The 16,708-nt window shown below is 40.9% G+C and overlaps 1 protein-coding gene across 9 annotated transcripts in view; it reads left to right on the forward strand.

Moving 5' to 3' along the window:
- LOC122555745 (cytochrome c oxidase assembly protein COX18, mitochondrial) overlaps positions 1-16,708 on the forward strand; it is a 38,178-nt gene that overhangs the window by 12,043 nt on the left and 9,427 nt on the right. For 5 of the 9 annotated variants that reach the window (XM_043701819.1, XM_043701818.1, XM_043701823.1 and 2 more), the window contains exons 2-5: positions 2,971-3,071; positions 7,112-7,236; positions 7,837-8,308; positions 15,145-15,245. In XM_043701819.1, the coding sequence (XP_043557754.1) occupies positions 7,193-7,236; positions 7,837-8,308; positions 15,145-15,245 (617 nt within the window). In that variant the 5' untranslated portion in view covers positions 2,971-3,071; positions 7,112-7,192. Of the gene's footprint in view, positions 1-805; positions 997-2,421; positions 2,513-2,970; positions 3,072-7,111; positions 7,237-7,836; positions 8,309-15,140; positions 15,246-16,708 lie in introns of those variants that run through there. The other 4 variants (XM_043701824.1, XM_043701820.1, XM_043701825.1 and 1 more) reach the window with 4 other exon arrangements.

A 16,708-nucleotide genomic window follows, 5' to 3' on the forward strand; every position in this document is an offset into this window, starting at 1 on the left:
ATGCGGTCTCCTCTACATTGGGGAGACGGGGCGCCTCCTAGCAGAGCGCTTTAGGGAACATCTCCGAGACACCCGCACCAATCAACCAAACCGCCCCGTGGCCCAACATTCCCCCTCCCACTCTGCCAAGGACATGGAGGTCTTGGGCCTCCTTCACCGCCGCTCCCTCACCACCAGGCGCCTGGAGGAAGAACGCCTCATCTTCCGCCTCAGAACACTTCAACCCCAGGGCATCAATGTGTTCTTCAACAGCTTCCTCATTTCCCCTTCCCCCACCTCATCCTAGTTTCAAACTTCCAGCTCCGCACTGTCCCCTTGACTTGTCGGACTTGTCCTACCTGCCTATCTCCTTTTCCACCTATCCACTCCACCCTCTCCTCCCTGACCCTCTCTCTGTCGCGCGCCTCTCTCTGTCGCGCGCCTCTCTCTGTCGCGCGCCTCTCTCCCTCCGCCTCTCTCCCTTTTAAATCTTTCCTCTCTCAGCCTAAATCTATGCCCTCTAATTCTAGATTTCCTCACCTCAGGGAAAGACCCCTCATGATTTTATCCCTTCATCCCCTCCCCCACTCACCCATTGTACTCTATGCTACTTTCTCCCCACCCCCACCCTCCTCTAGCTTATCTCTCCACGCTTCAGGCTCTCTGCCTTTATTCCTGATGAAGGGCTTTGGCCGAAACGTCGATTTCGCTGCTCATTGGAAAATGCCTGAATTGCTGTGCTCTTCCAGCACCACTGATCCAGAATCTGGTTTCCAGCATCTGCAGTTATTGTTTTTACCTCGTAGATTTGTTGGGCCGAAGGGCCTGTTTTCACACTGTAGTGATTCTAGTATGCTCCTTCTAAGCTGCAAATCAGTGATTGTGGGAAAAGGGGCAGGCCTTTAACCTCCTCTAATATGCAACAGTTTAAATCATGGATGCTGTGGATCTCAGTTTATATTGAACTCAGCAGTGATCATTTCTATTAATCTACTGTCTTTACATTCTTTTACAGAAGTGAGTTTCAGTAGAGTCATAGAGATGTACGCCATGGAAACAGACCCTGAGGTCCAACTCATCCATGCTGACCAGATATCCTGAATTAATCCAGTCCCATTTGCCAGCACTTGGCCTATTTCCCTCTAAACCGTAACTATTCATATACCCTTCCAGATGTGTTTTAAATATTGTAATTGTACTGGCCTCCATGACTACTTTGGTGGCTCATTCCATACATGTACCACCCTTTGTGTGAAAAAGTTGCACCTTAGGTCCCTTTTAAATCTTTCCTCTCTCAGCCTAAATCTATGCCCTCTAATTCGAGATTTCATCACCTTAGGGAAAGACCCCTCATGATTTTATAAATCTCTATAAGGTCTCCTCTCAGCCTCTGATGCTCCAGAGAAGCATTTTGGCTTCTCCCTATAACCCTCCAACTCTAGCAACATCCTTGTAAATCTTTTTTGAACCTTTTTATCTGAAACCATTTTTTCTGATTTCACTCCTAAACAATTAAATTTTAAAGTTTATGCTTCTGTAGTTTGGGCTGATACTTAATAACTATATGTTGGATGACATTATCCATTTTATTCTAAGTTTGACTTGAAAGCTGCAACCAGTGCTTAGATTGACAGAAACACAAGGTCCATCTATTTTGCCTTGTCATCCTTAACACATTCTGAAGCAAAATGAGGCTGGACACAATTTTGCTGCTCAAAAGCAGTTACTTTAGCTCCAGTGAAAATGGGAAAGTATCTGTTATGGGTAATAGTGACCTTATGTCAGAATTGGTAAAGATGAAACATCGACTCTTGTTTTTTTGCCTGCATTCCACGAAAGCAGAGTCACAGGTAGATAGGATAGTGAAGAAGGCGCTTGGTATGCTTTCCTGTATTGGTCAGAGCATTGAGCGTAGGAGTTGGAAACATGTGGCTGTACAGGACATTGGTTAGGCCACTTTTGAATTATTGTTGCCATTCTGTTCGCCTTCCTATTGGAAGGATGTTGTGAAACTTGAAAGGGTTCAGAAAAGGTTTACAAGGATGTTGCCAGGAGAGGCTGAATAGGCTGGGACTATCTTTCCTGGAGCGTCGGAGGCTGAGGGGTGACCTTATAGAAGTTTATAAAATCATGAGGGTCATGGATAGGGTAAATAGACAAGATCTTTCCCCTGGGGTGGTGGAGTCCAGAACTAGAACGCATAGATTTAGGGTGAGAGGAGCAAGCTATAAAAAAAAGAGACCTAAGGGGCAACTTTTCCACATGAAGAGTGGTGCGCGTGTGGAATGAGCTGCCAGAGGAAGTGGTGGAGGCTGGTACTATTAAAACATATAAAAGGTATTGGATGGGTATATGAATAGGAAGAGTTTAGAGGGATATGGGCTAAGTACTGGCTAATGGTGCTAATTAGTTTAGTAATCCGGCGTGGACGAATTGGACCGAAGGGTGTTACCATGCTGCACATCTCTATGACTCTATGCTCCCTGGGCTGATATGTTCTTCCAGCATTTTTTGTGTGTATTTCATATTTCAGGTCTCTATTTGTAATTCTTTACTTTTTTATTTTATGTAGTCCAGGTTTGGTATTAGTATGTGTGATTTAACTGAAAACTAGAAAATATTTATCACTCAGTGCAAAGTGTAATTTTTCTGTTGAAGCCTACTTGCAGAGGCAGAAATAGTATGTGACTGCATTTGTACTACTTTCAGACTATATGTGTGAAATGATGTAATAATTTTTCCCATTAACAGTGATTGCTCTTACACAAAATATGACAGCAAGATCAGAGATTGTGTAAAGCTTTATTGATGCTAGTTTAAAGAAAAAAAATGGGTGATTGTTGAAGGCTTGTCCTTTTGGTTGCACTCAGATCTTTGACCTCAACACGGTAGAATAGTGTACAGTACTCTGTTGAAAACTTTTATTGTGTAAAATTAGTGACACTTGCTGTGTGAAGATGTTACTAAACACTAACTTGTGCTAAAATGCAGGTCCTGGGAATCCTCAATTTTCACTTTGGACCCTATGAAGTCTCATGGTACCAGGCCACACATGGGCAAGGAAAGGTCCTGCTGGTAACCAACCCCCTGAGGTAGGAATCTGTTCTCCTCCATGTACATAGATCCCTGGAAATTGCTACCCAAGTTGATGGAGTGTGTTAGCTTTTAGTGATAGAGGGATTGAGTTTTGGAGCCATGAGGTCATGCTGCAGTTGTACGAAACTCTGGTGCGGCTGCACTAGGAGTATTGTGTACAGTTCTGATCACCGCATTATAGGAAGGATGTGGAAACTTTGGAAAGGGTTCAGAGGAGATTTACCAGGATGTTGCCTTGTGGGGAGGGAAGGTCTTATGAGGAAAGGCTGAAGGACTTGAAGCTGTTTTCATTGGAGAGAAGGAGGTTGAGAGGTGACTTAATTGAGATATATAAGATAATCAGAAGGTTAGATAGGGTGGACAGTGAGAGCCTTTTTCCTCGGATGGTGATGGCTAGCGTAAGGGGACATAGCTATAAATTGAGGGGTGATAGATCCAGGACAGATGTCAGACGTAGTTTCTTTACTCACAGTAGTAGAGGCTGGAATGCAGTCCCGACAACAGTAGCAGACCCGCCAATTTTAAGGGCATTTAAATGGTAATTGAATAGACATATGGTGAAAATGGAATCGTGTAGGGCAGATAGGCTTCAGATTGGTTTCACAGGTCGAGGCAACATTGGGACCTGAAGGGCCTCTACTGCACTGTACTGTTCTATGTTGAAGACCATTTGTAGGACACGTTGAAGGTGGTATCGACACAACATGCTGTTGAGGGTGAGCTTCAGTGTTCATTGTTAAGAGTGGCTTGTTGGCACCACTACCAGCCAAGCTGGCCTAATCCTAAAGGATATAGCTCTGGGCTAGGTCTGCAGTAGTTGGAAGGGAACCAGCTAGGGTGAGGAACACACTTGACTTCATTCTTGCAGTCTGCTTGTGGCAGATATATCTGTATGTGCCCATTATCAGTAGTAGTGAGCACTGCACAGTCAAAATACCCCCATGCTGTTCCTCTGTCCAACAGCATCACCTCCCCCCCCCCCCCCCCCCCCCGCCAAGTCCTTACCTTTAACACTAAACTAAGTATGAGCCCTGGTTCAATGAAGAGTGCAGAAGGACAAGCTAGGACCGTTATCAGATATACTTTATGATGTGGAGGTGCCGTCTTGGACTTGGGTGGACAAGATCAGAAATCTCACAACGCCAGGTCAACAGGTTTATTTGAAATGAGGAAGTGAGGACTGCAGATGCTGGAGAGTTAGTTGAAAAGTGTAGTGCTGGAAAAGCACAGCAGGTCAGGCAGCATCCAAGGAGCGGGAGAGTTGACGTTTTGGGCAAAGCCTTTTACCACATTCCTGATGAAGGGCTTGTGCCTGAAATGCCAACTCTCCTACTCCTTGAATGCTGCCTCCTGACCTGTTGTGCTTTTCCAGCACTACACTTTTCGACTCAGGTTTATCTGAAATCACAAGCTTTCACAGCGCTTGTGATTTCAAATAACCCTGTAGGACTATACTTGTGATGTGATTTCTTACCAATCATACTTTAAAAAGAGCTGTCAGCATAGCTACTACACAGGATGACTTGCATGCCAAGCAGTGAGTAATAGATGCACCTAAGGAGTGCCACGATGAATGGCAGTCCTGCCACATCCAATCATAAGGACAGTGAAATGGCTCACTAGAGGAGAAGGTTCCCCAAATATCCCCAGTCTTAATCATTGGAGAGCTCAGTACATCAGTGCAAAAGATTGATGTGTTTGCCTCCATCCTCAACCAGAAGGTCCAAGCAGGTGATCCATATTGGCTGCCTCCTGAGCATCACATGCTAGGGCTTCTACTCATTTGATTCTTTCTGCATGATATTGAAAAACTCTTGAAGGTACTGATATTACATAGGCTTTTGTCCCCAGCAACATCCTGGGAATTCTACTAAAGAATTATGCTCCTGAGCCATCTAAACAAGAGCCAAGTGGTTCCAATATGGTTACCACATTGGCAGCCCCTCAGTAAAGCGGAAGTTGCCCAGGTATATCCTGTCCATGAAAAACAAGATAAATCCAAACCAGGCAATTACAGCCCCTTCAGTCTACTCTCATTCATCAGTAAAGTGAAGAAAGTTGATGTTGACCATGCTATCAAGCAGCACTTGCTCAACAGTGACCTGTTAACTGATGCTTAGTTGGTGTTCCACCAGCACCACTCAGTTCATAATCTGATTGGTTCAAATCAGGTACGCAAGTAATTATAGACCAGTGAGCCTTACTTCTGTTGTAGGAAAGGTTTTGGAAAGGATTATAAGAGGTAAGATTTCTAATCATCTAGCAAGCAACAATTTGATTTCTCATAGTCAACACGGTTTTGTCAAGGGCAGGTCGTGTCTCACAAACCTCATTGAGGCTTTTGAGAAGGTGACCAAGCATTTGGATGAGGGTAGGGCAGTTGACGTGGTATACACGGACTTCAGTAAAGCCTTTAATAAGGTTCCACATGGTAGGCTGTTGGAAAAAATGCAGAGGCATGGAATTGAGGGTGATTTAGCAGTTTGGATTAGAAACTGGCTTTCTGAAAGAAGGCAGTAAGTGGTAGTTGATGGAAAATATTCAGCCTGGAGTCCGGTTACTTGTGGTGTGCCACAAGGATCTGTTTTGGGACAACTGCGTTTTGTCATTTTTATAAATAATTTAGATGCAGGCATAGGTGGATGGATTAGTAAATTTGCAGACGACACTAAAGTTGATGGAGGAGTGGACAGTTTGGAAGAATGTTACAGGTTGCAGGGGGATTTGGATAAACTGCAGAATTGGGCTGAGAGGTGGCAAATGGAGTTCAATGCAGCTAAATGTGAGGTGATGCACTTTGGGAAGAATAACAGGAAGGCAGAGTACTGGATCAATGGAAAGATTCTTGGTAGTGTGAACATGCAGAGGGTTGGAGTCCATTTACATGAATCCTTGAAAATTGCCACCCAGGTTGATAGTGCTGTTAAGAAGGCATACGGTGTGTTAAGTTTCATTGGCAGAGGGATTAAGTTCCAGAGCCGCAACATCATGCTGCAATTATACAAAGCGCTAGTGCGGCCACACTTGGAATATTGTGTACAGTTCTGGTCGCCATATTTTGGGAAGGATGTGGAAGCATTGGAAAAGATGCAGAGGAGATTTGCCAGGAGTTTCCTGGTCTGGAGGGAAGGTCTTATAAGGAAAGGCTGAGAGACTTAGGTCTGTTCTCATTGGAAAGAAGACGGCTAAGAGGGGATTTGATAGAGAAGTACAAGATGATCAGATTAGATAGGGTAGACAGTGAAAGTTTTTTTCCTAGGATGATGACGTCAGCTTGTACGAGGGGGCATAACTATAAATTAAAGGGTGTTAGATTTAAGACAGATGTCAGAGGCAGGTTCTTTACGCAGACAGTGGTGAGGGCGTGGAATACCCTACCTGTTAATGTAGTCAACTCAACCACATTAGGGAGATTTAAATGATTCTTAGATAAGCACATCATCTTCCATTTTCACTCCCTTCGCCACCAACACATAGTGGTAGCAGTTTATAAGATCTGCAACAACTCAGCAAAGCTCCATAGATAGAATATTTCAAGCCCACAATTTCTCTCACCTCTAAGGACAAGGACAGCAGACCCCAAGGAGCACCACCTCCAAGTTCCCCTCCACACTGCACACTATCTTGACTTGGAACTTTATCCTCTGTCCCTCACTGTTGCTGGGTCAAAAATCACAGAACTCCCTAGCAGCACTTTCAGTGCCATTTCAAGAAAGCAGCTCACAATCACCTTCTAAGTGTAATTAGGAATGGGATACAGATGATGACCTAGCTAATGACCCCCTCATCCTACTAAGTAATTGCAAAAACACTGTACAAAGAAAGCCACCATGCTGGATTGTGCAGGCATTTGTAAATCAATAGTCATTCAGATGTGCAATGGGCAGTTGTTTTAGAAGTGTCAGGGCGTTTAAGAATCTCCTATCACCTCGATAGAGAAGATCCAATGCCATGTTTCACTAAATTAGTGTTTAATATAAAGCAAATGTAAGTTGTAAATTAATAATCTAATGTATTTTTGTTGTTTTAATAATAGACACATTCTGGTGCCTCACCTTTTTGAAATTTGTTCACTGGCCCCCTGACTGACAAAAAAGATTGAAATGTGGATCTTCACATGAAAAGGTTGGACACTCCGAAGAAGAGGAAAGAAACTTTATGGTAATTGATCTGGAAGCACGCGATAGGAAACTGTAATGGGAATTTTTAAACTATAAAAACTATATCGTGTTTGCCAAATGTCCATTTTTACTTCTCCACTTTTAAGATATTTCTTAAAATATATCTGACCAAGCTTGCCTGTAGTAATGTGGTTGTCTTTGACTTGGTATCATGTTTTGTTACTGATTATGTTTCTGTGATATGTTTTGAAGTCTTTTACATGAATGTATAAATGAATTGTTGACATTCTGGCCAGTATTTAATGGAGATATTGGGAATTGTGCACTAATTTTTGATTTAAAGACATCAATTAGCAGTATTGCTAGAAGCATATACACAGGCCTCCCTGCTTCAGACTTAGCGGGGCAAAGGTAGGAGGGTGGCAGGATCACACTAGACTCTCACTTGATTAAATGCCCCTCTGCCCCACCAAGCCCATCACTGGGAATGACATGAAATCCCATCTATCATTGATTGGTATAAGTTTAGAAATGCATGTCTTCATATAGTTGTTCCTTGACCAAGCTGCTGAGTGTAAGATTGAAGTATGAGCCATCTTCCAAACAAAAGTGTAACCTTTCTTTGGTTCTGTCTTTTCAGGTTCCCCAAAATGTTGTGGTACCAGTCCTTGAAACTGGTGAAAACATTGGCATTGACGCATGGTGGCATGTGTGTGTGGACGCGATGTGCATGGGAGAGAGCTCGAGGATTATCTTATTCAGCTGCCAATGGTATCATTGGAAAAGACCAAAGAATAGGCTGTAACAGGCAATTCTCCTCATTGTCAAAATCATTTGAGGGTAATGGTGTGTTTCAAAGTCCCATAGTTTCTCACAGAAGGACAGTGTCATTATCTTCATGTGTGCCTGCATCAGCAGTTTCAACTCCTCAACCTGGCTGGTACGAAAGCTTTGCAGACTCGGTACCTGTTCAACTAACACAGGACCTCCTGACTAATGTGCAGCAAGTCACAGGACTACCATGGTGGGCAAGCATAATTTGTACCACACTGGCATTGCGAGCAACTGTGACATTCCCACTAGCTATTTACCAGATGTACATTATTGCCAAGGTGAGTGGGGAAAACATCATTCCTTTTCAGTCAGGCATCATTGGTAACTTCAAAACTGATTGATTGATCTTGATATTGTACTTGGCACTGGATGATTGCGTACAGAGATCCAGTGGATGAGTAAATATATACTGCTAGGCTTAACTGTAACCTTGTGCTTCAGAATTCATCCATTCACAAAGTAAAATCCCTAGTTTTTTTTCCTTACAATCTAATTCATGAAGGAGCTAACTATTTCATTAAAGTAACCATTATCCTCATGAATGATGTTGTAACATCCTGCCACTATAAACAGATAAAAACCAAAAGAACTGTACATGTAAATCGGAAATGAAAAGAGAAATTGCTGGAAAAGCTCAGCAGGCTGACAGCATCAGTGAGAAAAATGAGAGTTAACATTTTGGGTTAAGTGGCTCTTCCCCTCAGAAATATTATTAGATGTTGCCTGATGTTCTGGCATGTACTGTGTGTGACTTTCTGACCATTTAAGTAATGTCTGCAGTGCAAACCTGCATTTTCAATGTGAACTCCTTGCAGATGGAGCACCCACTTGCACTCTTTTGTCGAAAAACAACTTTTTAATGTTAAATTGAAGCAGCGGTATCTGAATCTCTCCTGATCTGAGCTTCACTTTCCATTAGAGTAGACCAGTGGCATTCAGCTATATAAACTCCTTGATTTTTTTTCACCCCAAGCACAGAGCTACTAAAGCTACTTACAGAAGTCTTACCATTCCCATATTATGCATTAATTTCCCTGATGTTAATCTACCTTGTGGATTTAGTCATGTCTACCAGCCAGCATCCAGTGTTACCAACTTTTCCTATTGTAATTTTTAAAAAATTGGTCTGCCTCACTCAGAATTAACAATTATTGCTGATCACAGCCTTGAGTTGGTTGGCCATATTGAGCTAGTGCAGCCTGTATGGTGTAGGTACATTCAGTGCTGATAGGGCAGGAGTTCTAGGACTTTGCGCAGAGATGATTAAAGAATAGTAATATCCTCCTGACGAGGAAATATACGTGATTAGGGAGGGACCTTCAAGTGACAATGGGCCCAAAGCCAAACCATTTTCTAGGTGCTGATGTCGTGGGTTTGAAAGGTATTATCATGAAGGACATTAACAAGTTGCTACAAATTTAACATAAGACAATAACTACATTATCAGTGACAGGATTAACTGTACTTTGTCCTGGATGATGTGAGCTTGAACGTTGCTGGAGCTGGACTCATCAAAGCAAATAACGCAAATTGCATCACACTCCTGACTTGCACCTCACAGATGATGAAGATTTTACTGAGTAAGGAGATGAACCATTTGCCATAGAATTGGTATTTCTACTGCACACACTGGGATAAGATGTCTGCACTGTCAACATCATTCCTGTGTCTTTGAACTGCAAGTCAGTGATCCCTGATCTCTGTGATCATGGTGTGGATAATCCGGTGTTTGTTCTTGATTTCTGTTCTCTTAATGATAACAGAAGTGTCATCCACGTATCTGATCCAGAGTTTGGGTTGGATTTGTGGGAGGGCTGCTTGTTCCAGTCTTTGCATCACTGCTTCTGCTATGAGCCCAGTGATGGGTAAGCCCACAGGTGTTCTGTTGATTGATTGATTGTGAATGTGAAATGTGTCGTCAAGCACAGGTCTAGTAATTTGAGTATGGGCTCCTTGTTAGATTCGCCATAGTGTTGTCTGTTCTGCCTGTCCAGGAGGTTGGCAACTGTCTGTCTGGCTAGAGTTTTGTCAATTGAAGTGAACAGTGCTAATACATCAAATGAGACCATTGCTTCATCCTTGTCCATGTTTATGTTCTTGATGTTGTCAAGGAATTCCTTTGATGAATGGAGTGTTTGAATAAGTTAAATCAGAATTAAATCCACTCTATCTGAATGCACGTTGCTTTTACTATAAGGAAGGCTAACTGATGGTACACACAGAACTAAATGGGTATGATATAATTGCCATTGTAGAGATGTGTCATTCGGAATTGAATGTTTAAGGCTATTTGACAGTTAGAAAGGGAATGGAAATGGGGTTGAACTAATAAAATGGATTAATCAGGAATATTAGTGAGAGACAATATTGCATCTAAAGAACAAGATGTAGAATTTGTTTAGGTGGAGTTAAGAAACTGCAAGAGCATCATAGCATGGTAGGAATAGTTTATAGATCACCAGTATGAGTAATAATTTAGGGCAAACGCCTGGGAGCCGATCATCGCGTGCCCCAGACCGTTGAAAGATGTGGCTAATAAAAACAAAAGTTGATGTATTGCCAATTATTTTTCAAAATTCCATAGATTCTGAGATGGTGCCTACAGATTGGCAGAATGTAAATGTAACCCACTGATTAAGAAAATAGAGAAAGAAATGGGGAATTACAGATTAATCTGACATTGGTGGTAGGGAAAATACTGGAATTGATTATAAAGGACATGATAGCGGGACAGTTCAAAAATAATCGAAAATAATGATATGATTAGGCAGAAGCAGAATGGATTGATGATGATCATTTTTGGCAAACCTGCTGGAGGATTTTGGAGGATATTACTAGAGAATGGATAGGGGGTACTAATTGGATCTGGTGTATTTTCAGAAGGCTTTCAATATGTACCAACACAGAAGGTTAGTAACTAAGTATAAATGGCAAAAGTGAGGACTGTAGATGCAGGAAATCAGAGTCTAGATTAGAGTGGTGCTGGAAAAGCACAGCAGGTCAGGCAGCATCCGAAGAGCAGGAAAATCGACGTTTCGGGCAAAAGCCTTTCATCAGGAATGAAGGCAGGGAACCTCCGGGGTGGAGAGATAAATGGGAGGGGTGTGGGGATGGGGAGAAGGTGGCCAAGAGTACAGTAGGTGGATGGAAGTGGGATGAAGGTGATAGGTCAGAGAGGAGGGTGTCAGAGAGGAGGGTGGAGCGACTAGGTGGGAATGAAGATTGGCAGGCAGGACAGAATAAGTATAAGTGGGCCATTGTCACTAGGGCTGGGTAGTAAATGCTGGCCAACCATTGACACCGACATCCGTGAGAGAATAAACAATAATTGTCTGTTTGGCAGGCTGTGACTAGTGGTGTCCCTCAAGGGCCAGTGCTGGAGCCCCAGTTGCTCGTTATCTATATCAATGATTTGGAAGTGGGAACCAAATGTAACATTTCCAAGTTTGTGAATGAGCTTTAGGTCGAAGATATAAAGAGGATTTGGGCAGGCTGAATGTGCATGCATGTACGTGATAGATGAATTTAATGTGGATTATATACTTAACTGTTAAGAGATTGGGAAGTGTTGGTATCCAAAGGGACATAGATACTTTGTTTGTAAGTCACTGAAAGTTAACATGAAGATGCAGCAAGCGATTAGAATGGTAAAGGATATTTGCCTTTATTGGAATAAGATTTTAGTACCAAAATAAAAATGTCTTGCAACGATTGTTTAGACACTTAGTGAGACTGTACCTGGAGTAGTGTGTGCAATGGAGGTTCACCAGTCTGATTACTGGGATGAGATGAGGTTGAGATGACCAGAGCTGCACACTCAGGCATTTAGAAGAGGTGATCTCCGTGAAGCTTACAATATTTTTAGAGTTCACCAGGGTGGATATAGAAAAGCTGTTTTCCCTGATTGGGGTTTCTAATACCAGGAAACAGGTTCTCAGATTAAGGGGCAGGCTAATTAAGGCTGAGGTTAAAGTGGAACTTCCTTACTTGAACATTATTGAATCTTTTGAATTCTCTACTCTGTAGGGCTGAGAAAGTTGAGTCGTTGAATAAATTCAATACCAAGATTGGTAGGTTACTGGATACCAATGACATCAAGTGAAATGGAGATGGTATGGGGAAATGGCTTTGCGATAAATGATTACCATGATCTAAAATGGAAGAGGGGCTGAGAGGCTGAATGACCTGTTCTTTCTCCTATTTTTCTCTGACTGACAAGCAGAGGAAGTTGAATTCTCTTCTGTTGGAGAATGGTCCATACTGATGAGGTACAAATGTTACTTGCCGTTCACCAGTGTGGTCCAGATCTTTGGTAATGGATATAATGGAGTTGCTTGATTCCCTTATTCTGTGTAGGTGTGTGATGGTTTTGGGTTACACTGATATATCCTTTAGGCATTTAAACAAAACAATGCTTAAAAATGCAAACTGTAAATCAGCCAACCTGAAGCGGAATGTTCATGAGAAGTAGAGACGTTTTGGGGTTCAGTTGTCTCACCCCAGAGTCAAGTATCTTATCTGTGTCATCTTTATTCCGGTTAAACATTGAGAAAGCTGAAGCTCTTGCCTCAGACCATCCCATAACTTCTGTAACAAGTGCCACTCGTTTCTTCTGGCTGAACCAGACTGAAAGTAGCCTCTGCATACGATTTGACCTCATGTTAAGTTCCAGTTCCCAGGGCTTTCCGTCACATACTACCTGGTACCTCAGTAACATCTGTCATGTCCAGACTAGCCTCAAGCCTCTCCTGTCACTCTTATCCATGCTTTTACCATTCTCAGATCCGTTGTTTCATTATTATCCTGGATAACCTTCTATATCCTGTAGATTTCAACTCATCCAAATTTCTGTTACCTATAGCCTATCTTACCCAAGATTTCTGTTTCCCCATTCCACTCGTTTAGTGATTCCTAGTAGCCAGAAGTACCTTCAATTTAAAATTCTCATTCTCTTTCTGTTCAAGTTACTTGTAATCTGAGTAGCCTTTAGCTTTGCACTCTATTTCCCCAAACTCATCCTGTAATTCATCCCTTTAGTTCATCCTCCTTCCCTTTATCCTGCTATTAGTGGCTATACTTTCAGCTGCTGAGTACCCAGCACCATTTTGGAATCGTCTATTCCTGTAATGGGAAATAATTGAATAACTCGACTAAGTCCCCCAGTCCGTGGTGTTCTGCATCCAGCACTGATCCCAGGCAAGCAGTCTCTTAACTTAGATTGGTCGAGAGAGATGGTGGAGAAGGAGAGCTAGTGTCATTAACATTGGAATGACAGCTGACAACATGTTTGAGAATGTTCTTACAAATAGACAATGTGGAGGAAATAGTGGCTAGTCAAATGTAGGCAACTGGGAATTCAAGAAGTGGTGCCAGGAGAGAAAATGTTGCTGGAGATACTTTTTGTTCTTGTATGTTTGGTTATAACTTAAATTCAAATCCCAATATTTCTTTGCTTAAGACATTAACCATTAAGACAACAGATGACAATCTGGTGAGGTAACTCAAACTTTACCTACATTAGAACGTACTACTTATCATGGCAGGGCAGCAGTTTTCTGTTTGTATGACAGTTTTTGCTTTCCAATACAGCTTAGGTCACAAGGTTGACCACTTGATGTCAGTTATCTCTCTGACATCTCTGGGGTCTTCTGTTTCCAAATAAATGGCACGTTCTTCTAACTTCAGTCTCAAACATAGTGTATGTCTTAGTACTTGAAAGCTGCTGCTTATTAACCCATTCTCTCAACCTACAGCACGATCAATTATCTGCATTCTGTGTTTTCAAGATGAGGCGAGGCTCATTCAAGGTGTTCTTGATCAATTTCTAATTGGTTCTTAGTGGCTGTATACATTAAATGATATCAGATAGCCATGTGCTGTCATCTTTATTATGGTCTGTTGGATTTATTTTTATGACTAGATAAGAGGCTATTTTATGATATCTTCTTTCTCAGTTTGTTTAGGGTAGGGAGATAAATTCTCTAAGGCCCATATGATTGCTATTCCTGAGCTCATCATTTCAATTTTAACCTAACTGATAGAAGCCCCACATCAGAGACCAGCTGCTCGGTACTATTTTTTTCCTTGCTACAATTGTGGTTACTTGGAATGAATTTATTTTTTAAGTCAAAGAATATCATGTAAGAACTGCTTGTAACTTCAAACCATATGATAGTAATACAGAAGATGACAATTTTATTATGAACAAATAATTGTAATGTGTATGAAGAATGAAGTACCACTGAGTTACTCATATATATTTAGTCAACATAATCTTGATTAATAAAATCCTAAAGGATGATAAAGATGCAGACTTAAATACACATTGTTACAAAGTAACTCTAATAATTAGTTAAATCTAACGGTTCCTTTGCTGAGACAGTGCGAATGAAAACAAAGCCTGTATAGAGCACAACTATTATTGTGTTCTCCCTGCGTCCCCCTGTCCCCCCCAATATTTGAACCTAGATAATAGAATAAGAAATATTGAAAATATTCAGATTTGGCAGCATCTGTGAAGGGACAAACGTTTTATCAAAAACGTCAAAAGTTAGATTAGTCATTGCTGTAGGTTAAATTGGTGATAGCGAGAAAAAAAGCAAAGGGAAAGTCTTCAATGTGGCAAAGGACAGAGATGTCAAACATCAAAAGAGTTGATGAACAAGTCAAACTAAAATAAAGGTCATAACCTAAAATATTAACTAATGCCCTGGACCTCCTGAATATTTTAATTATTTTCTGCTTTTATTCTAGGCTTCCATCTTCTGTGTAATTGAGTCATTGTAGATAGTTTAAATTGTGGAGTTGTGCCAAATAGTTCTGATGCTGTCCTCCGTGAACTTCTGGTAGGAGTGGCAGTGATCAGAAGCAGCAACTTGTGCTCCAGTCCGTCACAGCCTAAGTATATGAAAGCCAGTTGTCGTAGTTCTCAGTGCGATCTTAGTGAGAGCTACTATTTGGAAATAAGTCAAAGTACTTCTTGGGCTATATCTGCAAAATGGGGAAACAAATCTCTGTGTTAAAGGCATGAAGTCAAATAGGTGAACCTACTAATTGGAAAGACACTTGCTTTTGTCATGTGGTTTCTAAACATAGTTTCATTCTCATTAGCTAGGTTGAAAATTTACAGCCAGAGATTGCAGAATTAGCCAAGCGACTGCGTTATGAAGTGTCTGTGCGTGCAAAGCAAGTTGGATGGTCTGAAAAGGTGGCTCGGTATGTGTATTTATTTTCCTTTCAAAAGCATGACAAGTTATGTACCATATATATTCGTATACAGATCAATCTCATGTTTACGTCGACCCTTATTTTTAGTGAAAAATCTTGTATTTTCCATATATCATGTATAAGTTGACCCTAATATATTGCATTAAATTTCATTCATTCATTCATTCATACCAATAACTGTATTTATTGCTGTTTGTTTACTATATCGCACTGCTATTCATTCATTCATAATTCAAGTTGCCGCACTTGGTTTACTACAGCACGATTTCATTCATTCCGACTGGGACTAAGTCTATTGGTACTTATCGCACTTTGTTCTCTGTACAGCCAAAAGTTAATATCGTTAAAAAGTTAATCATTTTAATTGTGCCATTATATCTGAAAAAAATGAGAATATATTAGCTGCATACCAGTATATTTTTAATTCTTTGACAAATGTGTTAATGTTGCTGTGGTTCGTAACATACAAGAGTAAATGGAAGGAAAACAAAAGAATTTAGCGGGAAAGTTAAAGATGCTTACACATTCAAAATTTAATTAATGTTTTAGTTTAAGTGTGCCATTTATATCAGTCCATGACGATGTTGTGATTTTGCAGAATTTCAATGAATCTTTGACATTTTAAATTTTCGTTTGGTTTCTTGCTTTTATCTGGTAATTACCTTTGCTGTAGTTCATTGTTTTGTTTTGACTTTACCTGGGACTAGTTGTGCGATCAAATCAACTTTTATTAATAATACGGTATTTCAAACTGCTCCATGAATTTTCAGCCCTTAAAACTTGTGTCCATGTATTAGTCAACCCCCTATTTTCAGTTTAAAAAAAATCTTTAAAACTCGACCCATACATGAGTAAATGCGATAGCTGCTTTAGATTCCATTTGTACCTTCAGAACAAACAGTGTCAAGGAAAGAGTAAGAAATTAGTGTGATGTTTATTTTTGTTGTGTGCAACCAAAGTAAGGGGACAAGACACTTCAACACAGAATTTGGGAGAAATTCCACATGTCTGACAGAATCTGTGGAGAAAATTAGAGTTACTGTTTTGAGTCTGGTGGCCACTCAACTCGTGCATCTCAACATCAGCACATAGGGTTGGCATAAGAACATTTTTTTTTTGCTAAAGAGGAACAATTGAGGAACATGTGTTGAATGGGAAAATAGTAAAAGAAGGGGTCTCTGGGTTGCTTTGTGCCCAAGTGTCCTGCAATATTGCCTTTTTAAAAAATGTAGTAGTGAGCTTGTGTGAGGGGGAAACCTGGATTGAACTTTTTCAGAGAAAAATGTCTTGTATAGATGTTGGAAACTTGTCTGGAACAGCTCAGCGAGGAAAGGTCGCACATTCTGTTATGTTGTAAATACTGACTTCAACATTTTACAACCTTAAAATAGGGCTACAGTTAATTTGAAATTCTGATACACTATCATAATACTTCTTTTTAGAAAGAAGAT

This window comes from Chiloscyllium plagiosum, chromosome 13, assembly GCF_004010195.1.
Source record: "Chiloscyllium plagiosum isolate BGI_BamShark_2017 chromosome 13, ASM401019v2, whole genome shotgun sequence".
Taxonomy (NCBI): domain Eukaryota; kingdom Metazoa; phylum Chordata; class Chondrichthyes; order Orectolobiformes; family Hemiscylliidae; genus Chiloscyllium; species Chiloscyllium plagiosum.